The sequence below is a fragment of the Arvicola amphibius genome, chromosome 4 (genome assembly GCF_903992535.2).
Source record: "Arvicola amphibius chromosome 4, mArvAmp1.2, whole genome shotgun sequence".
Taxonomy (NCBI): domain Eukaryota; kingdom Metazoa; phylum Chordata; class Mammalia; order Rodentia; family Cricetidae; genus Arvicola; species Arvicola amphibius.
The window spans coordinates 37,087,229-37,113,108 of NC_052050.1; the positions used below are offsets into that span (position 1 = coordinate 37,087,229).

General features: G+C 42.9%; 1 protein-coding gene across 5 annotated transcripts in view; it reads left to right on the top strand.

Annotated features, from left to right (window-relative positions):
- The window catches only part of C4H17orf78 (chromosome 4 C17orf78 homolog), a 31,481-nt gene extending 10,651 nt beyond the window's left edge, over positions 1-20,830 (top strand). For 2 of the 5 annotated variants that reach the window (XM_038324770.1, XM_038324769.1), the window contains exons 2-7: positions 3,353-3,439; positions 4,324-4,572; positions 13,439-13,594; positions 15,200-15,324; positions 15,849-16,020; positions 18,511-20,830. In XM_038324770.1, coding sequence (XP_038180698.1) covers positions 3,385-3,439; positions 4,324-4,572; positions 13,439-13,594; positions 15,200-15,324; positions 15,849-16,020; positions 18,511-18,587 — 834 coding nt within the window. In that variant the 5' untranslated portion in view covers positions 3,353-3,384 and the 3' untranslated portion in view covers positions 18,588-20,830. Of the gene's footprint in view, positions 1-1,243; positions 1,460-3,352; positions 3,440-4,323; positions 4,573-13,438; positions 13,595-15,199; positions 15,325-15,848; positions 16,021-18,510 lie in introns of those variants that run through there. The other 3 variants (XM_038324767.1, XM_038324768.1, XM_038324771.1) reach the window with 3 other exon arrangements.
- The last annotated feature ends 5,050 nt before the right edge of the window (positions 20,831-25,880 follow it).

Here is a 25,880-nt window from a genome sequence, read left to right on the forward strand (position 1 = left end):
AAGCCCTTATGGAAAGTTCTTTGAACCAACTCTTTATGTGACTATCAACCAAAAGTTTCAGCCTCCAGAACCTTCTCATGCATAGCTAAGCCCATGTTGGCTTCAATGAAGCAATTTACAGCGGGCAGGAAGACTGTGAAGGCTCTGGACATTGACAAATATCTAACTAGACGTTTTCTTCTTTATGACCTCACCTAGCGATGCTATCAAGAAATCTTCAGAGTGGGCATAGTGATACACACCTGTAATCTCTCTTTTTGGGAGGCAGAAGCAAGAAGACCATGAGTTCAAGGCTAGCCTGGAATACAGCATGAGTTTCAAGAAAGTCTGGGCCATATGGGAAAACCTCTTTTTTTTAAAAAAGTCTTGGGGCTGGAGAGATGGCTCAGAGGTTAAGAGCATTGCCTACTCTTCTAAAGGTCCTGAGTTCAATTCCCAGCAACCACATGGTGGCTCACAGCCATCTGTAATGGGGTCTGGTGCCCTCTTCTGGCCTGTAGGCATACACACAGACAGAATATTGTATACATAATAAATAAATAATTTAAAAAAAAAATAAAAATAAAAAAGTCTTTATAGCATAATACTAATTATATATATATATATATATATATATTCAGTACTCATGCACTGTATGTAGCTCTTTCTCATACCTCTTGATCCAGTAGTCATAATAAAGTTGTTTTGACTATACTCATTCCATTATTCATGAATGTGAAAATATACACAATTCCACAGGTATGCCTATGTTCATGTGAACTTATGGTTATAATTATAAATGAATTCCAGAGATCTTTTGGTTGAGACTCAGTTTATACAAGGGAAAAACTGAGTCTGAATTGCCAAGTAATTTCTCCAAGGTGTCCAAAAAGGCTTGAACTAGAACTCACTTGTAGTGATTGCTAAAGTTCAATGTTCTCCCCAGCATAAGGCACTGACTCATTCAGTCCTAGTTTCTTCTCCTGTCCTAGAAATGGTACCTCTTAATAGGTATCTCCGTATCTCTTAATGTTGGTGTGTATACCTATGTGCCTCCATCAGAGAGCACACTTGTGAATGACTACGTGTCTATCTGCAAGTATTTATAAAGCATGTCTTTGGGTGTTTATGCACTTTCTGTGAGGGAAACCTCTAGATAATGACAGTTCTCAGAGTTGGCATCAGCAGTGAAGTTAGGGCAGACTATCAAAGTCAATCATTAATAAGCAGTTTTTGTTCTCTCTCCAATCAGTATATTCCTGGGTCTTCAGGAAACAAGGCAAAATAGTCAGGGGAGAAGCAGATAGTCAGAGTGAAACTTGGTTTCAGAACAGTAGAAGCAACAAGAGGCAAAGCCTGTAAGAGGCTGTGACGGAGTAACAGTGGGCTGTAGGCAAGAAGTGCTCATGAGGTCAGGCTGGCATGGGTACCATCTTAGTCTTCAGTCTAATCATTGCGTCCTATGATTCCAACAAGAACGGTAAGTATTTCTCTAACATACTATGCTAGAATATCCAAAAGGAATCCTAGAAAGAATTTGGAGCCTCTTCTTTCAGATAGGCATGTAGCCAATACCCAAGTTGTACTTTGCAGAAATTAGCCCATATATCTGATCATTAAACCCAAGGAGATATCTATCTGTTTCATAAGGACTCTTCAGGGAGTGTGGTGCCTTCTTTTTCCTCGCTTACAGTGATAGCAATAAAAACATGGTCAGACAGCTCTCATTGTGAGATGGTACCACAGTTTTGTAATTAATCCCTCATAAGGTGTTGCCTTAGTTTTTAAGGTGGTACACTCAAATGATTTAAATGGAGATGTTAATGGGGCGAGCCGAGGGAAAGGTGATATGGGGGTGGAGTGGCACTGTTTGCTACTCTTTGGTAAACGTTGATTGACTTGGGGTTTTTGTTTGTTTTGTGCTGAGGCTTGAAAGCCAGCCTCAGGAAGCTAGGCAAGTGTTCGTCCACTTAGCTCTGCCTTTGCCCTGGTTGTAAATGTTTATTTAAAATATGATTTTTTTCAGAGTTTTCGAAACATTTCTTCTCTAAAATTAGCTAGCTGGAGGCTAAAGCAACATAGTATAAGGGGTAGCAGTAGCATGTTTATGCAAATTTAAACAATTCACACTTATGACCCGAACACTTGAGAGATGGAGGTAAGAGGATTGCCATCAGAACAGAGCCAGCCTGGGCTACGGAGAGATTACAGTCTTCTTCTTTTTCTTAAAAAAACAGCTGAAGCTTTAATCCCAGCACTCGGGAGGCAGAGGCAGGCGGATCTCTGTGAGTTCGAGGCCAGCCTGGTCTACAAGAGCTAGGTCCAGGACAGGCTCTAAAAAAGCTGCAGAGAAACCCTGTCTCGAAAAACCAAAAAAAAAAAAAAAAAACAGCTGAAGCTAGATGTGGTAGAGAATGCTTTTTAAATTTTTTATTAGATTCATTCATCTTATTTTATGTATGAATATTTGGCCTGCATGTATGTCTGTGTACCACGTGTGCTTGGTGCCATTGGAGGGAGGGAAAGTGCATGAGAGCCCGTGGAAGTGGAGGTAGGAAGTGCTGGGAATTGAACTCAGGTCCTCTACCAGAGCAGCCAGTGCCTTTACCCACTGAGCCAGTCCTTTAGCCACTACAGCAAGCTTTGATTCTCAGCACTTGGAAGGCAGAGGCAGGGGGCTCTCTGAATTCCAGGCCAGCCTGGTCACACAGCTAGGTTCTAGGCCAGCTAGAGCTACATAGTGAGACCTTATCACAAAAAAAAAGAAAAGAAAAAGAAAATGAGAAAAAAAGAAAATAAGAAAATGAGAAAGAAAATTCCCATACCCTGTGAACCACATACTACAAAAACATAAATAAGTATGGTCTATAGCTCTGTGGAAAACTATAGAGAGCCTATATCCAAGGGAGTGCATATTCAACCTTCAAGGTTCTCTCCTTAATACGGCAAGCAGAAGCTGAGCAGTGGTGGCAGGTGGATCTCTAAGCTCATAGTTAGCCTGTTCTACAGAATGAGTTCCAGACTACACAAAGAAACCCTGTCTGTTTAAAAAAATACATCAGGCAGATAGAACAGGAGTGAGCGAGAAAATAAACTGTTTAAAGAGAATAGATGGACTATTCTTTCATTAACTTAGTAATTACATCTCTCACTTTTCTTTCTCTCAGAAATAATACATTGGTATTCAGTTTTCTTTATAATGGAGCAATTCCTACTTAAATGTAGTTGGCCATGTGTTTTAAAATCTTTTTTAGGGAGTATTTGATCTCTCCAGTTCTGAGTTTTATAAGCAGGAACTTCATCTCTTCCCCTGCCTCAGAATTCTAAAGGGAGAGGACCCAGTACATCCTGACCCATTTTTTTTCCTTCCTAGACCCCAGAGAGAGCAGCTGCCAAGTGGAACAGATGCCTAGCTTCTTCCCAAAGGATGTGAGAAGCCACAAGGATTTGGTAATAAGAGGTAAGGAATAGAGACCTTTCTGGAAAATCTCTTTGCCATCCCAGGATTTTCCTTCCTTCCTTCCTTCCTTCCTTCCTTCCTTCCTTCCTTCCTTCCTCCCCTTCTTTCTTTCTTTTTTTTCTGGCTTTTCAAGACAGGGTTTCTCAGTGTAGCCTTGGTTGTCCTGGAACTCACGCTGTAGACCAGGCTGGCCTCGAACTCACAGAGATCCACCTGCCTCTGCCTCCCTATTGCTGGAATTAAAGGTGTGTGGCACCACCACCCAGACCAGGATTTTTTTTTAACCTTTTAAAAAAATGTCTTTAGGAGGCTGGAACGATGATTCAGCTGTTAAGAGCATTGGCTACTCCTCTAAAGGACTTCGGGTTCAATACCCAGCACCCACATGGCAGCTCACAGCTGTCTGTAATTCCAGCTCCAGTGGCTATGCATATACATGCAGGCAAAACACCCATACACATAAAATAAGATAAATTTTTAAAAATGCCACACTTCTTAGTCCAGATCTCAAATGTGCTATTTTAAAGACAGATATCTCCTCAGGAGAATGTCTGGAAATGAATTTTTATATTAACTTGTTGCCTAACATATGACTGTATAAATCAGACGGGGATGAAGAAGAGAAGGAAATGGCACTCAGTCCTCTCTGCATTTAGGAAAACAATCTATGAGCATTGCTCTGTGCTGGATTTACTGCAGTCGCTTGTCTTCAATGGCCCCTTGCAGGAAGGAGAGCAGAGCCTGCACAGTTAGTACCATAAACACAGAGGAGGAGGTGAACCAAAGTGGGACAAAGTGCAGCCGTGGAGTTCAACAGGAGTCCCGAATGAAAGTGAGTTATCTGCGCAATGCAGATTAAGAACCCGCTTTGTTTTTCCATTTAGTTCTTCCAGAAATTCACACAGACATCAAAGAGGCCCCGTTCAACGAAAATCAGACTATAACTACCCTGCAGTGCCTTGGCTCTGGGAGGAGAGTAAGAGTCCATCTTGCATATTCAGAGAGAAGGCCAAAGGTCAAGTATACGCTGAAGAACCTAGGAGTCTTTGCTGATCTCCATAGAAACAGCACGGCCTCCCCAAGCTGTCACCTCAGGCCCACTTCCCAGTTTCAGAATGGATCCCTTCTAACAGGTAAAGTGAGACCAAAGAGCTGCTAGAGGTAGGTTGACATTAACTTACAGCTGACATACTTGGTGGCCAGTATTTGTTAGCAGTCAAAGCCACAGTGAAACAAACTATTCTCCCCTTGGGAAAAAATAAGGGTACTCTCTGAGAACCAGTTTTCTAATTTCTTTAACAATAATTTAAAATTATATTTATATGTTTAGTAGTGTGTGTGTGTGTGTGTGTGCGCGTGTGTGCGTAAGTGTGTGCACTCGAGCAAGCATGCATATGTGTAGGCAGGACATGTATATGGAGGTTAGAGGACAACTGAAGACACCTTTGGGAGTCAGACAAAATAGATTTGGTAGTAAATGCCGTTATCCACTGATCCACTTCACTGATCCCAGGTTCCATATTTCTAGTTTCTAAGACTCCTTCTGGCCCTAGTGTCCTGTGATATTCACAAGATACAAAATATTTTTTGAGATAAGTTCTTACTGTATATCCCTGGCTATTCTAGACTGCTTATGTCTACTAGGCTAGCCTCAAACTTACATCAGTCTATTTGCTTCTGCCTCCTGACTACCAGAATTAAATGCATTCACCACTACGCCTAGCCAGTCTTCATTTCTGATAGGTGGGTCTTCTTCATCTTCTTTTTTTTTTTCTTCTCTTGTTTTATTTGTTTTTCAAGACAAAGTTTCTCTGTGTAGCCCTGACTGTCCTGGAACTAGCTTTGTAGACCAAGCTGGCCTCGAACTCTCAAATGCTGGGACTAAAGGCGTGCACCACCACCTGGTGGGTGTGTCTTCTTTTAACAATAGTTGTGGGCCAGGTGTGGAGCACTCAGGAGGCAGAGGCAGGAGGATGTCTGTGAGTTTGAGACCAGCTGGTGATTTCCAGGACATTGTGATTTCCAGGACAGCTATTTATACGCAATTTACATTTGCATTCATCTGCAAATAGCTAAACAAAGGTCTTTTAAAACACCAATATTTTGTGAACTTTGGGTTTTTTTAGTGCACAGTGAAATCTACAAACAGCACATATCTATAGTGAAAAGTAATCCTCCCTCCTACTCTTGCCTCTCAGTCCTCCAGTTCTGTCCCTGAGGATAGAAGGAACCACTATTACCTACTGTGTTTCCTTCCATGCATGAATAGGTGTGCATACATCCTCCCCTTCAGACAAGGTCTCATATTGCCCAGGATGGCCTCTAGCTTGCTGTGTACCTCAGGCTAGCCTTGAACTTCTAAAACTACTCCTTCCACCTCCTAAGTGCTAGAAATACAGGCCTGAGACCCCATGCCCAGATCATTTGCAAATGTGAAAAGCATAGGCAGTACCACACCATACACCCTACTCTGCACCCTGGTTTTCCACATGCACGGGTTTATCCTATGTCCATAGTCATAAATTTGACTATGTGTGGTTGGGTTGTAGAATACTGAATTCAAGGCTTTGAACATGCTAAGCACATGTCTGTTTCTTAGCATATTATGTCACCAGCCTTACCTCATTCTTCTTCATGGTATTCTACTAAGTTGCAATTTATTTCCCTAGTTCTCCACTGGTGACAATTTTGGTTATTGCCATTTTTTTTTTACTAATACAAACAATAACATTATGCAGTTCTCTTGTGTAGCTACTATTTATCAAGAAAAAGAACTCCAAGAAGCAGGTCTGCCACATCAACAGCTGATAGCTGGTGCTCATTTAGGCCCCACAGAGGTGGTTCCAGTTTCCATTGCTATCTGCTCTGTGTGAAGCTGCTGATTCCCCAACAGCAGCAGTTCTTGATTTCAACTTCTGCCATCCTTTCCTTCTTTCACACATTCCTTCTGTCGAGTAGTTCCTGAACAACACATTAGTGCACAGCTCTCACTTCGCACGAGGCAGTCGCTTAGGCTCTGCTGCTATAGTGTTGGAAAATAACACTCAGTGCTTAGAGAAACTGGGAAGTAGAGGGTTCGCAAGCAAAATGATGTAGAAATAAACTTGGCTACTTGGCTTGTTTGTTTTTCAAGACAGGGTTTCTGTGTGTATCCCTGGCTGTCCCGGAACTCAGTCTGTAGACCAGACTGGTCTTGAACTCACAAAGAAACGTTTAAAACCTACAGTAAAGATTGAAAAATAAGGGGCGGACGTTTTCTTGGGATAAAGCCCAAGAATGGTAAATTATTTATTCTCACATGACTTGAATGTTTCAGTCACTTTATTATAATTAAGAAAAATTCTATCACTAAAAGCTAGGACTAGTAGGGTACACCTATAACCCCAATATACAACATACTGATTTTGAAGACAGCTTGAGCTATATGAAGTCCGAATATACAACATACTGATTTTGAAGACAGCTTAGCTATATGAAGTCCTGTTTCAAAAAAGGAAAAAGAAAGAGAGAAAAAAAGAAAGGAAGGAAGGAAGGAAGGAAAGAAGGAAGAATTAAGTAGTTAATTAAACTCTACCACTGGCAGGGCTCTTAAAACCCAAAATCACTCAATAGTAATTTATTTGGGCCTTTTCCTCTTACTATGTGACACCCTGTTGACCTGACCACAGTACTGGCCTTAAGTCACCTTAAGTCTGCAGTTCTCTGAGTGGTACTCATTCGTGCTATACACTGTGGGACCTGAGGTAATTAAGGACATTAGCTGTCAGAAATTCTGAACCAGGAAAATTGGGGGGTTAAGGGAGAGGAAAGTTGCCAAAGATCAACCTGCCCTATTAAAAATGTTTGCCTTGGGGTGACTCCAGGCTTTGAGCTCTTTCCAAGAAAGAGCTCGAACTGATTGCCCCAGTTCCCTGTATGTGGCTGTGAGAAAAGGAGTCTTCCTCCTTCTCCCAGATGCTTGCTCAAAGCAAAGGTTCTGAGATTCAGACTCTGAGGTAGCACCCTATAGGATTTGAGTCGTGTAAAGAGACCTCATGGATATTTGGTTAGTTTGGGTCCTAATCACCATTCGCCATACGCGTTTACAAAGCCACCATGACAAATCCACACAGCCACCTTATAAATGGACTTTTGAAAGGAACTTTCTTTCAAAGACCAAAGATGCCTGTTCTGAATTTAAACCACATTAAATCACAAAGATGCAACAGACCTCAGATAGGTTAGAAATAAAATCTAGGAAAACAGTCCGACTTAGATGGTCACAGGAGACATGCACTCAGGCTGATATCAGTCTGCAGAGGGAATTGTCTAAAATATAATCAAGTGGCATTAATGAAAAGCTCCTCTAAGTCAAGTAAGAATGTGGAATTGTAAGGACAGGGACCAAACATAAAATGTAGAAAGGAAACACAAGACAGTGGCTGAGGTGTAGCTCAGTTGATAGAGTGCATGCCCAAGTTGCTTTTCTCACACCAACATACAGGGAACTGGGGCAATCAGTTACAATACAGTTCCTGTTCCTACTGCTCAGATTTTATTTTTAGAAGCTTTCCAGTTACCCATCAGGTTTCATAGAGACCTATCTGTTTTTAATAGGACACAAGAAAGATAAAAACACCCTATCTGATTTTTGTCTTATTTTTATCTTTTCAAGACTAGTTCTTTTCAAGGGTTCTCAGGTACCCCTCACTACGTATTTGACAATAAGCCTGAACTACTGATTCTCTTGCCTCCACTTCCTGAGTGCTGAGATTACAAGTGTACACCACCACACACAGCTGTTTCATCCAGTTGATAAATATTTTCTACTTTGTTTTTTGAAACAATCTCACCTTGGCTGGCCTGGAACTCATTTTGTATACCAAGCTGGCCTCAAACTCACAAAGATTCTCTGCTTTCAAATGCTAGGATCAAGGTCTGTCCAACCACATCTGGCAAATATTTTCTTCTTGTGTGACTTTTCTTTCTTTCTTTCTTTCTTTTCTTTCTCCTTTCTTTCTTCTTTCTTTCTCTCTTCTTTTGGTTTTTTGAGACAGAGTTTCTCTGTTCCTGGCTGTCCTGGAACTCACTCTGTAGACCAGGCTAGCCTCAAACTCAGAGATCCTCCTGCTTCTGCCTCCCTGAATGCTGAGATGTCATTTTAGTAGATGGATTAGGATCTTTATAATTTGACTAGTGTGAACTGACATCTAAGGTCTGGTTACCTCATATGAAACTGTGGGTTATGGAAGTTATAAATGTTATAAATCAAACTAGTATTTATTATGATGTTAATGATCGCCTTTGGCAAGTTAGGCATTTTCCCAGTGCTCAGTTTCTACAGTTACAAGTGGGAGGACTGACAAGATGGTCTAGTTTTCAGAGGTGTAGAGGATTAAACATTAGCGTGCAAGCCTAACAACAAATGTAAAGACTCCCAAATGGCCCTTCAGCCTGTGAGTATTATTACAGAATAATCTCTAAGAGACACCTCTATTTATTATTTTTGTTTGTTTTAGACGGGGTCTCACTATATAGCCTTGATTATCCTTGAGTTCCCTATGTAGACTAGGCTGCCCTCAAACTCACAAGAGATTGACCAGAAAATGACACCTCTATTTAAATATAATGTATTTATCCAGACTTGGTGGTATATGTCTGCAGTCCCAGCACTTTGGAAGCAAAGGCAGGAGGACAGGAAGTTTGAAGGCATTCTAGCTACATAGTGAAACACAGTCTCAGAAAAAATAATAACAACACATAGCTAGTTCAAGTTTAACTTGGGCTACATAACCAGATCCAATCTCAAAATCCAGCCAAACAAAAAGTTATATTAAATTTATATGAAAATGGATTAAATATATTCAATGTTCTTTATTTTTAAACAAAGAATCTTTTAAAACTATAAGTTATTGTTGTATTTAAGAATTTCATAAAGTTGGATTTTTAAAAACAAACTCCTTAAATTGGGGTCTTTCTATGCAAAAAAAAAAAAAAATACCAAAGTCTTACTATGCAGTCCTCGCTTGCCTAGAATTCTGTATATAGGACTGGCCTTGAACTCATGATTCTGCTCTAGAACGCTGGGATTAAAGCAAGCTGGGATGTTCTTGTGGATTGTTTTTGAAGCAGTGTCTCATTCTGTAACCCTAAGTGGCATGAAACTTTCAAATAAACCAGGCCGATCTCAACTTGCATTGACCTTCCTGCCTCTTGCCTTCCAGGTCCAGGAGCTAGAGGCATGTGCCATCATGGTCACCTTAAATTGGAGCATTCAGTTCAAATACCTTCAGCCAAAGAAAAACTAATTTTGCAATCCCATCATCAATGCAATAAAGTGGTTATTATTATTTTTTTTGAGACAGGGTTGTTCTCTATATAACCCAGGCTGTCCTAGAACTCACTCTGTATGACCTTGATCTCAGTCAGAAATCCGCCTGCCTCTGGTTCTTCCCGGTGCTGGAATTAAAGAGGTGTGTCACCACCACCCGGAGGAAATAAAATATATTTCAAATCTGTTCTACCTTGATGTTCAGATACCTCAGAGACAGGACCTGAAAGAGATGGGCGGCCAGTGTGGACATTAATTCAGAGGACTGAAAGTACACTGACAGATGAAGCCTACCCAGCAGACTCTGAAGTCACATTCTCATAGGTGGGAATACAGGACATATGTCTCCACGCCACTATCCCTCTGGCTACCAGACGGAGTTCTGCTTAGAGAGACAGTCTCTAGGCTTTCCCTTATCTTTCAATCCCAGTTCACTCAGCTTGCAAAGTGTTTTCATATCTGCTTTCTCATTTTTATTTGTTTCTGATGTTTACAACACCTCTGAGAAATAGATACAGTGAGTATGTTTTATTACAACAATATTGCAAACAGAAACCAAAACTCAGAATTTTAAACTTGTCCAAAGTGAGTTCTGCTTATCTTCAGATATATATGTTACCACTTAAGAGAAGTGACTGGAGCTGGGCATGGTGGCCAACACTGTCTCCAGTTAGACTCAGATCAGGGACCACTATTTAGCCTGTCCTTTGTTGTATGATGACTGGTACTGAAAGCTGCCCGAGTCTGATTGTTCCCTCTACACAACTGTTAAAACTGTCACTCTGCTGTTCTACTTGTCAAGTTGTTCAACATCTCTGCTGATTAACAACAACAAATGATAATTTTAAAGGATCTAAAGACGTTTGAGAGTAATTTAGAGGCAGATGGTGGTGGTGCACACTTTTAGTCTCAGCACTCAGGAGGCAGAGGCGGAGGTATCTCTGTGAGTCAAGGCCAGCCTGGTTCACAAAGTGCATTCCAGGACAGCCTGGACAGAGAAACCATGTCTCAAAAAATTAAAACAAAAAAAGAGCAATTTAGAAAAGCTAAAGAAAAGTTATGATAAGAAACCATGCAAAATGGAATAAAGGCTCACAAGATGGTTCTGAAGGGGAAGGTGCTTGCTGCCTAATGATCCAAACCTGACTACCTGAGTTTGAACCCTAGCACCCAAATAAACATAGAGAACCACCTTCACAAAGTTATCCTCTGACCTCCACATGGACACCTTGGAAGCACCACTCCCCAGGAAATAATACAGTTTCAAATGGAGTAAAAGACTAGTTTTGGTGGCACACCTATAACCTCAGTAGTTGGGAAGGCAAGAGTCTCACTTCATGTTTGAGGGCAGTCCGGCCATAGTGCATTTGATGCTAGACTAATATGGGCTACATAGGCACACCCTGTCTTTTAAGTACAAGGTATGAGGGTGTGGAGAGGAACAGTCACCACTGTCTGAACTGGATTAGGTCCATTCTATAAGCAGGTGGAGTTGGGTGCAGACTACAGCCAGAATTCATCTGGTCCTCCTCACTTTTATCCCAGGCTGAATCCTGTCACCCCTCACTTGCTGTGTCCAAAATCTGCAGCCACCACCAGGTGATGCTTCCTCTACCCTTGTCCCATAACGGTCCGTTTCTAACACAGCAGTCCAGTGAATGGTCAATTAAAATGAATCTTAGCTGGGCATGGTGGCTCGCACCTGTAATCCTAGCACTTATGAATCTGAAGCAGGACTACTGTGAGTTGGAGGCCAGGCTGGGCTGCAGAGTTAGACCCTGTCTCAAACAAACAAACAAAGTAATAACACCCTCCCCACAAAAAGGTCATTCTTGATCAAAACCTTGCAACAGATCCTTATTTCCAAAGCCCTGAACTTGGCACACAGAGCCTAGATTCCTGCATCCTCTCAATCCTCATCCCCTCCCTTGCTCCTCCATGTTGGCTACTGACTGCCTACTGCTTCCCTATAACTGTAACCTTCAGACACGCTCTGCTCTGGGGACTTTATTCCCATTGTTCCCTTCACCTAGGTTATTTCCCTCAAGTCTTGGCTCAATTCTAACCTGAGAGAGGTTTGCCCTATACTGCAGGTTGCCCAACTCTTACCTATGAATATTCCTCCGACTATTTTGTCTTGCAATTTTTTTTTTGCTTTTTGTTTGTTTGTTTGATGGATTGACTGATTGTTCTTTAAGACAGGGTTTCTCTGTGTAGCCCTGGCTGTCCTGGAACTTGCTCTATAGAGCAGGCTGGCCTCAAACTCAGAGATCCACCCAATTTTGCTGGATTAAAGGCATGCACCACCACCGACTAGCTAGCTGGTTTTGGTTTTTTAAAGATTTATTTTTTTAATTTATGTGTGTCTGCCTGCATGTATGTATGTGTATCACAGGTACATGGATGCCAACAGCGGCTAGAAGAGGGCACTGCATTCCCTGGAACTGAAGTTATAGGCACTTATGAGCAGCCTGATGTGATGCTGGGAACAAAACCCAGGTCCTCCAAAAGCACTTGTTAGTGCTCTTAACCACCAAGCCATCTCTCTCATGCCTGATTTACACTATGTAGCTCAGACTAGCTAGGAACTCACTAGTTACCCCAGGATGGCTTTGAACTCTTAGTAATTCTCCAACTCAACCTTACTAGTGCTGGGATTACAGGTATGAGCTACCATGAGTGGCTTCTTGTTCTTGATTGATTGACTGATTGATGGATTGGTGTTTTTGTGAGAGAGTCTCTCCTTGTGGCACTGGCTGTCCTGGACACTATGTAGACCAGGCTGATCTTGGCCTCCCAAGTGCTGGGATCAAAGGTGTGTGCCACTATGCCCAGCTATAGTTTTAGTTTTTAAGTAGCACTTACCCTAATATAGAATAATGTTTTTGTTTAGTTTTGTTTTTTGAGGTAGGGTCCTGCTATTCAGCTGTGGCTGGCTTGGTACTCACTATGTAGCCTATGTGGGCCTTGAGCTCAAGGTTATCTTCCTGCCTCGGTCTCCCGAGTGCTGGGACTATAGGCAGGTGCCACTACACCCAGTCATAAAATATATAAAGTCATTGTTGTCTCTGCTTCCTCTGCCCTGACCCCAGACCTTTTTGTTTGTTTTCCTGTTATTATGAATCCAACTGATATAAGATTTGAAGCAGTGCCTGGCACATGATAGACACTGGTTTTTTAATATTAAATGATGAAACTGAGGAGAACATGAAGCTGGGTGCCTTTCCATCTTCTAGTTCCTCTGCCTTCTCAGAGTAGTTGACTGGGCTGCACTACACAGACCTGCAGCAGTCATTCAGGCAATGCATTTCAAGTTCTTCCCTGGACTTTGGAACCACATCTATTAATGAAGGAAATGCTCAGTAAGGTCACACCCCCTATCTTTATTATTATTATTATAACCTCAAGAATGGTAGGCAAGCGAGATATGGCTCATTCTTTCCCTCTGATTATAGCCAAAGGATTCCTGGAGATTTAATCCATATCTCTTCTTAGTATCGCTGGCCTCATTTATTCTTGGTATTATTCTATGCCTATACCTAAAACCTATGAACATACAGGTCAATGGGGCCACAGTTAAAAATGTAGTATGAAATGAGGAGAGCTAGGGTTTTGTCACGTAAAACCAAAGTAGGATGATGCTTGCTTTGCTATAGTTGTCCATGTGTTGCTTCTTTTTTGTTTTATAGCTTTCTTATCAGGTATCTCTCACTGCAAGGTCTACCCAGCAAAGAGTAGATCTGCTTCATCAGAGACGGTGCCTAACACTACCACCTCTACAACTCCTACAAGTAAAGAAGAGAAAACTACAAGCACTGGGGGTTTTTCCAGCCCTTTATCACAAGGTACAAATTAAGCAGAGGTGGTAAAGCAAGAGTAGGAAGAAAAAGAGACATTTTAGCCCCAATATTACTATTCTAGGTCTCGTAGGACTTTCTTGGAGGCTGAGAAGCTACTTTATATTTAAAAATTATTCCATGTTTTAATAAGAGGAAAAAAGGTTATCATAAGGAAGCTCCCAGAAACGTTTGTAGTTCAACACAGTCAATGATCTTTTCCTTGAGGGTAAGAGATGGCTCGGTGGTTAAGAACCATCTTCACCTGAAGTAAAGCTCCAACTTCAGGCATCTCACACAACCACCTGTAATTCTAGTTCCAAAGGATCTGATGCATTTTGGTCCTTGAGGGTACAGGCATGCACCAGTGCACATAAAGTCACACAGGCACAGGCACGTGTGCACGCACGTGCGTGTGCATGCGCCCACAAACATACACACATGACTATATATAATAAATCTTTTATTGAAAATGGTAATTCCTTATTTCATGAAAGTGAACTCAGATTTGGAAACGGACTAAATCCAACTGGTACATACCAGCCACTTGCATGGACAGATGCACATATTTGATAGTAAGCGATTACTAACAGAGATGACACCAACCAACATGTCTTCGTCTTCACTGGTTTTTAAAAAAAGCCCTTCCTAAATTGGCCAAGACTCAAATTCTATAAGATTCAAGTTTGGGTTACATCCCAGGTTACATCCCAGCGGAAAAGTATAATGAGATCAGGAATAACATAATAGATGGGAGCCTTCTGGCCTGGACTTGGCTGATGATTCAAAAGCAGTGACAATTCACCGCTGTTCTTCCTGTGCCCTCCGGAAACCAAGACTGGAGCCGTAATTTTTGTTTGTTTTTGTTTGTTTTTGAGACAGGGTCTCAATGTAGCCCTGACTACATTGAGCTCATTAAATAGATGAGGCTGGCCTTGGGTTTAGAGACCTGCCTGCTTCTGCCTCTTGAGTGCCAGGAAGAAAGGTATGTGCCACCAGGCCTGAAATGAAGATGATTTTGGGCTGGAGAGATGGCTCAGAGGTTAAGAGCACTGACTGCTCTTCCAGAGGTCCTGAGTTCAATTCCCAGCAACCACATGGTGGCTCACAACCATCTGTAATGGGGTCTGGTGCCCTCTTCTGGCCTGCAGGCAGACACACAAACAGAATATTGTATACATAATAAATAAATAAATAAATAAATAAATAAATAAATAAATAAAGATGATTTCTGTATATTTGTATTACTTTTTCTTTTTTCAGTGACAGAGATGGAAGGAGATATGATTTTTGTTTTTAAGATTGGGAACTTCAAGATGACTGACTGGGAACAATGGGTGAAGCGCTCCTTGTGCGCCCAAGGTTTTTCTTCCCAAGAACAGTGCAAGAATCAGCATGCATGACTCTGAAGAATCCCAAATTCTAGGGAAGGAGGCTCATTCATAAAGAAGCTAGTGAGAAGCCCATGCTGCCGCCACACCTGATTCTGAGCCCCAGGTGGAAATCCGGGCTCTGCCTCTGAGTCAGTGTCCCTGATTAGTCTGAGGAGGAGAACTCACAGTCTTGCTAAGCCTTGTTCATGTGCTCTTTCTCTCCATCCCTCTTTCCTTTCAGACACAGATGTGTCCTTAAAAAAGAGGCAGAAATGGAGTATTGTTACCAAAGCTCTGATTGCTGCTGCTCTGCTGCTCGGGGGAGTCATCATTACAGTATTTGTCATCTTCGAAGTCCCATGCCCAGTGAGTCTGCTGATGTCCACAAAGGAACTGGGTCCCTGGCTCCATCAATAGAGGCTGCTTTCTGTTGGAAAGGCAGCATAGCATAAGGAAAGCAAGCACCAGCTGAGTGGCTTGTGGGAAGTTGCTTGACTTCTCCATTCTACAGCTGCCTTCTCTTGAAACAGAACTCCTGATGTTGCCTTGCTTGTGGCTGTGGCAGCTAACCAGGATCCTGTTTGAGAGGCTCTCTTAACGTGAGCTCCTTTCCCCCACTCTTTAGGAAGTGTGGTTCTAGTTAGTGTCTTCCTTAGAGAGGAGCATTTTTTTTCTAGAATCCTAGTACTTGGAAGGTAGGGAGCAGACCAGGAATTCCAGGCTAGCCTTGCAAAATTGAGGCCAGCCAGGTTACATGACAGAAAGAAGGGTGGAAGGGGGGAGTGTAAGAAAACAAAGCATTATTTCTTTTAAATGGCTTGACAGGAAGTTTGGAAGATAATCCAATGTGTATCAGCCACTGAAATGATAACCAGCCGTTCTCTCTTCAGAGTCCATGCCTCAGAGCCAGAAGGCTGTGCCAATGCCAATGGCTATGGAGAAGGAAAAGAAAGGAAGACCAGCAACCTGGGACAACTGAGTCCCATTTGGACTTGCAGCCTGAGAAGGGAAGTATTCTCTGTATAGTTTGTGCCATGTGTCGAGACAAAACAATGCTAACCTGTAAGTGATGAGATGTGGTCAAATGCTTCAGTTATAAAGCAAATGTGATGAATTATTTTGTGTCAAAAAACTGGCCAGGCCGGGCAGTGGGGCACCTGCCTTTAATCCCAGCACTCAGAAGGCAGAGGCAGGTAAAGCTCTGTGAGTTCGAGGCCAGCCTGGTCTACAGAGCAAGTCCTAGGACAGGTTCCAGAGCTACACAGAGAAACCCTGTCTCAGAAAACAAAACAAAACTGGGCAGATGCAGATGTGGTGGCGCACTCCTTTAATCCCAACACTCAGGAGGCAGAGGCAGGTGGACCTCTTTGAGTTCAGGCCACCCAGGTCTACATAGTGAGTTCCAGGCTAGCCAAACAAACAAACAAACAAAGAAAGCAAAAAACACATTATTATTTGGCTGAGTTTGGTAGTATGCATCTATAATACTAGCATGATCAGGCAGAGGAAGAATCAACAGTTGAAGGTCAGCCTCAGTTTCAGCTATATAGGAAGTCTGAGGCCACCCTGGGCTACAGGAGATACCATCTAAACAAAAACAAAATCAAACAAATAATAATACTAAGAAAGACAGAGACATGTGGAGGTGGGGAAAGAAGTCGGTTAGAGAGAAATATATATTTCTGGGACCTAGATATACTGAATCAAAATGTGTAATGTCTAGAGTTGGGACCAGGGGTCTTTATTATCATTACTGTTATTCAGATGTGTTCTCACTATGTTGCCCAGACCAATCTTAATTTTTTTACGTCAAGTCATCCTCCTATCTCAGCTTTCCAGGAAGCTTATTCTACTCCCATGCTCATCATATTCTTAAATTTTTAATAAGCTCCCTAAGGGGGCTGGAGAGGTGGCTCAGAAGTTAAGACCAGTTCTTAGCACAAACACAGGGTGGCTCACAACTACATTTTAACTCTAGTTCCATGGGTTACAATGCCCTCTTCTGGCCTTCTTGGGTACACATATGCTGTACACACAAGCAAGCAGCCACCTACACATCTAAAAGTCGTGCAGGTGCCAAAGAGATGCTCAGTGGTTCAGAGTACTTGTTGCTCTTCCAACCTGGATTTGATTCTTAGCACCCACAGAGTGGTCCACAACTGTAACTCCAGTTCCAAGGGTTCCAACACCTTCTTCTGATCTCTTTAGAGATCACACACATGACACACACACATACATGTAGGCAGAATACCTGTAAACAAAACTGTGTAACGTTCATAATATTGGCATTCAGAAAATGCATACAAAATCTGATAGGTCATAAACTTGAACACAGTAAGGGATGGAACTGGATTATTTAAAATGTTTAAACTAGGTGTATGCCACACTCTGCATGGCTTCAAGGACTGGCCTAACTGGGTGATGAGGGAATGAGAGAAGGACAGACACAGGGACACATACACAGAAAGACTGGGATCAGCTGGGCTACACTCATTCTGATGGACAGCACCAACTGCTGCCCAGAACTTCAGCTCCTTTATTTTATAGACCTGAATGAAGGACGCAGGCTTATAGTATACAGCCAAGTAAAGAAGCGGGCTCATGGGCTACAACTGAACAGGAGGCAGGTTTAACTCACCTCAGTAGGAGGTCTCGGGGGAAGCAGTCCCAGGCTGCAGTCATCCGGGAAGATGAAGTTGTGGTCTCTAGTTTTTGCACATACTGGGCAATCATTTGTAAACACTGGTACTTGGACCAGAAGAAGGCTTTGCCGTTTCTCTGAACCTCACGGTGGAAGGCTTCCCACTCCTATGGGTCTGAGGCACTGGGGTAGTTGGCATGGCTGTGCCCATGTTAGCAATACACATTTACTCAGGACTCATCCACTCCCCACAGGTGTGGTGCACACACCTATGTTCCCTGCACTTGGATGATGGAGGGGAGGAGCAAGAGTTCAAGGCGTTCTCCACTACGTAGTGAGGAAGCTTGATATACAAGAGACCTTGTTTCAAAAATAAATAATCAGATCCTAAAATCTCTTTCTAAATCCTCTTTAAACATAATGAGATCCTTTGGGTTTGATTCAAGGAAGGAAGTAGAATTCCTGTGCATATGGGATCCAGTGTAGCCGCACACTCAGGGCTGTTTCCATTCCAGAAAACCTGGTCAAGACATGGGCGATAGCCGGGCGGTGGTGGCGCACGCCTTTAATCCCAGCACTCGGGAGGCAGAGGCAGGCGGATCTCTGTGAGTTCGAGACCAGCCTGGTCTACAAGAGCTAGTTCCAGGACAGGCTCCAAAGCTACAGAGAAACCCTGTCTCGAAAAACCAAAAAAAAAAAAAAAAAAGACATGGGCGATGGGCCCTCTGCTAGTGGCTTGTAGGTTCTTGACTCATGAGCAAGGTGGTCATGTTTTCTCAGAACAACCGTCAGGCAGGTAAAGAGGGAAACCCAGGTGTACTGGATTGAAATGGGATTTCTCTCAGCCATCCCTTGCTGATTCAGTTCATCTGCACACTTACTGACCTTTCGCGTGTCCTTTCCATCTCTAGGTTGGACAAGTGCTCCTAACTCTTCAGCCTCAAAGGAAACTACGGGGGTCACTATAACCCACCAGACATACTTCTGAACTCGGCTTTGCCTCACTCTGGATGCCAGTGCTGTCTTCTGCACCACCGTCTCCGTATTGCAAATCATTACAGGCTGCCTCCTGAAGCCCTCACACTCGTGTCTTCACGGGGACTTTATAATCAAATATATGCCAGGACAGTGAAGGAAGACCCTGGGTCGACAGAGCTACCCTCATGCCCTGCGCCTGACACAGACATAAACCTCTGTGATTCACTTTGTACATCCATAAGATGGGTGATCTGTCCATCGCAGCAAACGAAGACAAAGTCCCTGCCTCCGAGTGTTGTGAATGACCTTATCTTCAGTGAAAGCCGAGACACAGTCTCCAAAGAGCTGGAGCCGACAGCATCCACATTCCAGCTCCTCTGCTGCCCTCCCAGCTTTCTTCATGCTCACTGGCTGTCAGCGAGCTCACACGGGGCATCTGCTCTCCCAGGCTTATGATTTAATGACTTAGCCTCTGTCAGTATACCTGATAAAGAGAACCCAGCATTAAGCATCCCAAAAGCCCTTCTAATAAGTCATTCCAGAAGGATTTCAGGACAGCAGAATATAGCATTGAAATGAGATTGGAACATTCAGGATTCCTAAAGGAGGTCTGATATTAAGCCTTTTCTTTCCTGATACTGTGATTTGGATCAAGGTCCTCACCCTGCAAGTGCTATGTCCCTGGGATATAACTAAGCCCTTTTGTAAAGGTTACTTTTATTTGGAAAGGTAGGTTCTCACCAGTTACCCAGAACGGGAACTCTCTTAGTGGACCAAGAACTTTCAACTCTCTCGCCTCAGCCTCCCAGAGGAGCTGGCAATACAAGTGTGAATCACCATGCCTAGCTATGTCTTATTTAATTTTTAATTCTTTTGAGACTGGATTTTATGTGTGTAGCCCAGGCTGGCTTCCAACTTGCTGTGTAGCTGAGGATCACCTTGAACTCCCAACCTTCCTGACTCTACTACCTGGTTAGGCAGCATTTTACCAATGAGCTGCATGTCGTTTTAATTAAGGACCTGAGAACAAAATGATCCCTCTCACAGGGACACAGCTCTGAGTAGAGTCTGCCCTGCTTAGACAGGATTTTGGTGAGAAAGCAGAACTAGGGACTGGAACAGCTGATGCAGCCAATGGTGCTGTTCTGTGTTGTCCTGCTTCTTTCCCAAGAGCGTGAAACCATTCCAACTGCCGGATGTTCCCCTCCTCCATGTACATACTATTCCATATATACATATATATTATATGTAGCCCAGGCTAGTGTTGAACTACGTACATATCCCAGGATGACCTTCAGCTCATGATCCTCCTGTCTCCCACTTTTCATGCACTGGAATTACAGTATGTGTCACCAGGCCTGGCAAGTGACTCTGTTTTCTTAGTTCTCTAGAAGAAACCGTTCCTTTCACGTCAAGTACTGTTCCCAACAGAATTCTTGAAAGTGTACTAACTAAGCAGGGGACAAGCTGAGCCAGGAGGAAGGGACAGACACAAAACAATGGTGATTCAAAGTTTCCCAGAAGAGCTGAAGAACCTCTCAGAGTCTACAGAACACACTTTTAGCACACAGCAGACAGGACAAAAGACTATGTGTGGTGTTGGATGTGTGAGTGGATCACTTGCACCCTACTAGTGACTCAAAACATTGCCTCAAGTTTATCCGGACACCTGCTACTTTGCTTGGCCATATATTTGAGCAAACAAACAAACAAAAAACTTTTTCCCCCAGGTCTGGTAGGGGGAGTTATTAAAAAGATTCTATTTGCTCTTAGGATTAATGCCAGCATCTATTTCACCCCTGCCCTCATCCACAGAATGTCCCATAACCCGAAAACATCATGAGATTTCCTAAGCCGGTGCTCATCAGCCTGCTCTTTGGCAAGAGTGAAACTGGGTAACATCTGTACTGATTTTCTTCATGGAAACTGACACAATCAAAATTATGTTTTCCCTGTCAAAAGAATCTTCTGAGGATTTCCTCACTCCCTCATCAGTCAACAGCTCCGAATTTCTTCTGCAGTGGAGGGAGGATTTGGGAAACTAGGAGATGAGAGAGCGAGAGCAGAGAAAAAGGGGGCACTCCTGTGTGGACTTTGGGGTGTGGACTTCAGTCTGACATCAATGCTCGGGTCATCACTCTGGATGACCCTCTTATAAAACACTTCAGCGCAACTGCCAATGAGTCTTCTGCCAAGTGCCAAGTCTCTGTTGCAAACTCTTTCTCATTAAAATATATTCTGTTTTTCTGACAACTAAAGTGCATTTTCATTATCAAAATTTATATCAAACAATATAAAGTATAAAGTAATATAAGATTAAAAGTTATATTTACTTTCCCACAGGTAACTAATAACACTGATACTTCTTTTATAGGCATAATAAGTATATGTGCATATAATAAGAGACATATATTACATAGCATAACACTCTCCATGCTACTTTCAACATAATGCCCTCTTTCACCCACTAATATATTACTGTCATATTTCCAATTACCCATTAATGTCCTTGTGTTTATTTTCAGTTTTTTTTCAAGACAGGGTTTCTCTGTAGCTTTGGTGCCTGTCCTGGAACTAGCTCTTGTAGACCAAGCTGGCCTCGAACTCACAGAGATCCACCTGCCTCTGCCTCCCAAGTGCTGGGATTAAAGGCATGCACCACCACCACCCGGCTTTATTTTCAGTTTTAAAGGCAGCTAGAACTCTTTCTTTCTGAAGGATCTGTATGATGACCCTTTTGTTTTGCTAGACAAGGTCTCATGTAGCCCAGCTAGCTTTGAGTTCACAATGTAGCTAAGGATGATCTTGAACTTCTGATTTTTCTCTCTCTAGCTCCTAGGACTAGGACTATAAGTGTACACCACCCTCCCTGGCTAATATTCCAATACAGCACTCCCCCCCCTCACTCTGTAGCCCAGGCTGGTCTGATCTTAATGTAGGATAGACTGTCATGATCCTTTTGCCTCAGCTTCCCAAGGGCTGAGATTACAGTCCTGAACCACCTGCTCAGCTTTCCAGCACTTTTGGATAGGTACAAATATGAGGGCAGATAGTTGCTTGGTGCAAACAAGACAAGTTCACCAAAAAAAACTCCACTTTGAACTTTTGAGGCTGTTGCTTAACGACTGAGTAAACAGCTATATTTGTGGGGTGTTAAAAGGGTTACTTTGAAGCCAGGCACAATGGGTCATTCCTATAATCCTAACACTGACAGATAAGGCAGGAAGACTGCTATGATTTCCTCCAGGTCAGTGTGGACTACATAGTGAGTTCTCTGTAAACCTTGGCTACAGAATGAGACCCTGTCTCAAAAAAAATTACATTAAGAGAGATTAATGGAGTGGGGACTAATTTGAAGAAGAAAGAGGCCAGTAGGGTAAAAGTATAAGATTCAAGTATGATACTTACATATGAAACTCTCATAATGAAACCCATTTATTTTGTATGCTGAGCAAAACAACAGAAAATAAGAATGGCTACTAGGAAAGTTTTTCCCCCTAAAAATACATTATTTTGTTAAATAATATAAATATAAAAGTATAAAGGGTTAGGAAGATTGCTACTCTTCCAGTGAACTGAGTTTGGGTCCTAGCACCCACACCAGGCAGCTCATAACCATTTGGAACTCTAGTTCCAAGGGCCATAACGCCCTCTTCTGGCTTCCACAGGTACACACACACGTGGCATTTACTCACACAGACCTCCTCCCATATATACATAAATTTTAAAAATAAATCTAAAAAATATTAACACTTAAAATATACATAAATATATATAAAGGACATTTGCCATGTCTCCATTTTTAGATTTATTTAGTGTACACATGTGTTTTGTCTTCAAGAATGTATATGCATCACATGTATGTCTAGTGCCTGGAGTGGTGAGCTGACATGGGGTTGCTGGGAACTGAACTCTCTAAGAGCAACAAGTGCTCTTTGCTGCTGAGAATCTCTATAACTCTGACCAAATCAAAACTGACCGAGCTGTGGTGGCTCATGTTTATGATCCCCCTACTCAGGCAAGTGAAGTAGGAGACTTGCCATGAGCCTGAAGCTGACCTGGGCTACATATGAGCTCAAGAATAGCCTGTTCTACATAGAAAAAAAATGAATAGGATTCTGGATATCCGGAAATGCTAAGCAAGCATTAACATTCTTCCTTTCCTGCACCCTGAAGCTACGCAAAAGTGGGCATAGGAGCAACAGCAGCCCTAACCACTCTCTACCCCCACTGCTGATTCTGGACACTCTTTAAACACTACCCAACGGATTCTGACCTAAAGTGTTTCCCCAGTGTTTAGATTCAGCTATTTTCCAAGAAGAGTTACTTATGCCAAGGAGCCACAAACCCTTTCCAAATGGACGCAATTTGCCTAGGCCAGGTTAAGAGACTGTGCTCTCCCTCCCCTCCCACTCTCAGAATTTCAATCCTGAGTTCACACAATGGCCCTCATGTTGTCTTGAGGACTTGCTATTTCTTCTGTCAAGTGTACTTCCTGGTTCTTGTTCTTGAAGTCTGTTAACCCTGTATGAATTTGTCTATTTTTTTTAAAATGGTTTTTCGAGACAGGGTTTCTCTGTGTAGCCCAGGCTGTCTTGGAACTTTTGACCAGGCTGGCCTCAAACTCCCGGAGATCTGCCTGCCTCTGCCTCCCGAGTGTTGAGATTCACTACTGTGTGTGTTTATATTGCTTTATATTAGTAAGGCATCATATCTGTAGTAAACACACAAACTGTGTGTTGATGGCCCATCACTGAATGGATGGTTGAGGGAGACAAGTCTCAGCTTTTGTTTTTGTTTCTGTTTTTGTTTTTTACCAGTGATGAAGATGGTTCCCAGGGCCTTGTATGGACCACAGCGGTGCTCTACAACTCCAGCCCTTTTTTTCGTTTTTACTTTTTGAGAAACAGACTAACTTATCCAAACTGACTTTGAACTTACAATCTTCCCGCCTGTTGCACTTGAGTAGCTGAGATTATAAACTTGTGGCACCAAGCCTGGCTGCATGACTCCTATTGTACAAGAGAATCAGGTAACCTTCTAAAAGTTGCTATTTCTTTTATATGTAAGAATTATTTTTATTTATTTTAATTATGTGTGAGCATATGTGGGTACAGTGCCACAGATGACTGGGGTATCCGGGGCTCCTGAAGCTGGGTTCCAGAAGGTTGTAACTTGCCTGCCATGGATGCTGGGAACCAAACTCAAGTCTTCTACAACAGGAGTACCAACCCCTGTAACAGCTGAGCCCTCTCCTAGCCCCAAGCTGCTACTGGTTTTTTTAGGCAAGATGGATCAAAGAGGGCCCATACTGTAATTGTTAGTGGAACTTGAATTCATCTCTTTGTTTATTACATTACTACTACGACTTTTAGACTTTGAGACAGGGTCTCACTGTGTAGCTATGACTGGCCTGGAACTTGCTATCATTATGTAGACCAGGTTGACCTCAAGTTCATAAAGATCCACTTATCTTTGTCTCCCAACTTCTGGGATTACATGCATGTGCCACCACACCCAGCAAATTCATCTCTCAGTTCATATTCATTTGTTGTTATTAATTTTTTTAAAAAAATTATTTATTATGTATATAATATTCTACCTGCATATATGCCTGTAGGCCAGTAGAGGGCACTAGATCTCACTACAGGTAGTCATCCACCATGAGGTCACTGGGAATTGAACTCAGGACCTCTGGAAGAGCCGTCAGTAGTCTTAAGCGCTGAGCCATCTCTCCAGCCCCTTCCCCATACCTTTGTATCTGCCCTCTGCCCCTGCAGTCTCCCTCCAAACATAGAATAAAATACAATTTAAGAGAAGAAAGAAAGAAAAAGGAAAACTCTCCTCATGGAGGCTGGAAGCTGTAGTGTGACATAATAAGTCACACAGTAAACCCTTTTTTCCCCATATACCTTTACTTGCAAGTGTTCGCGGCAAAGAGTCATTAGTCTGGACTGGGTGGTGGTGGCGTATGCCTTTAATCCCAGCACTCGGGAGGCAGAGGCAGGCAGATCTCTGAGTTCGAGGCCAGCCTGGTCTACAAGAGCTAGTTCCAGGACAGGCTCCAAAGCAACAGAGAAACCCTGTCTCAACCCCCCCCCCCCAAAATGTTCTTCCCCTTGGTCCTGCCACCAGTGGTGGGTGGGAGAGCTGACCCTACCCCTGTACCAACTGAAGCACTCACAATGGGTCCTGCACCTTGCCTGGGCAGCACAGTGGAGCTGATGGCCCTGATGTCTTAGGTGTGGGTGAACCAACCCTGAAGGCATGAAAACAGGACCTCTGGCTGCCCTGCCATGCTCATTGCTGCAAGGGTGAACTGCCTCCCAAGTACTGGGATTAAAGGTGTGCACCACCACCACCCGGCTCAATATGTATTTTTTTAAAGATTTATTTGTATCACTTTTTATTTAGGTGTGTGTGTGCATGCACACATGTGCATACACACCTAGAAAAGCCAAGAATAGGTGGTGTCGGAATCTGAACTCAGGACCTCTGGAAAAGCAGCAAGCGTTCTTAACTGCTAAACTGTCTTTCCAAGCTCTCCTCTCCTCCCCTCCCCCCGTGTGTGTGTTTAAGACAATATGTTTGTTTGTGTGTAACAGAGTCCCACAGTGTAGCTGTAGCTCAGGCTGGCATGGAGCTTGACTTCCAACACATTTTTATTTCTTTCTCTTTTCCTTATCCAATAATCTGACCTGAATTTCAGGAATTTCAGGCAGAATAAACCTGTTCTCCCCCAGTCTTCCTTTCTTCGGTGCCACTCAGCAAATAGAAACCCTATTTTGCTCTCTGGGCTGTAGTTCAGAGACTTTCACAGGACGCCTGTGAATTTGTGCCACCTAGTGGCTAGTACTATAACTGCATCCTGAAAGCACTCGGCATTCATGAATAAAATTCAAGCAACACAGGTTAAGTCACAGCAAAGGCGAGGTCCATATTACTGCCCGGGGTAAACAATCCTAGCAGCCTGAGAATGTTCTGCTTTAAGTGTCATTTTCTAGAAGATTTTAATAGAATGGGGGAGGTATATTCAGAAGTTTGCAGCCATGGGCTCTGCAGGATTAGATGGTGCCCTGAAAACGTTTCCAGGATCTTACACAAGCCACCTTCCCTCCCGCAACGTGCTGGAAATGAAGGATAAACAGTGCAGGGCAGAGGGTCCTTATTAACCTCTAGAAGAATCGAACACCCTGCTGAGAAGGCATTGAAATAGAAGGCCCATGAGCCAGGCATATAGGAATATTAGCAGTTTCTTGTAGGCTGACTATGCTCGAGGGTGCTTGTGTCTAGGACTGTGTCA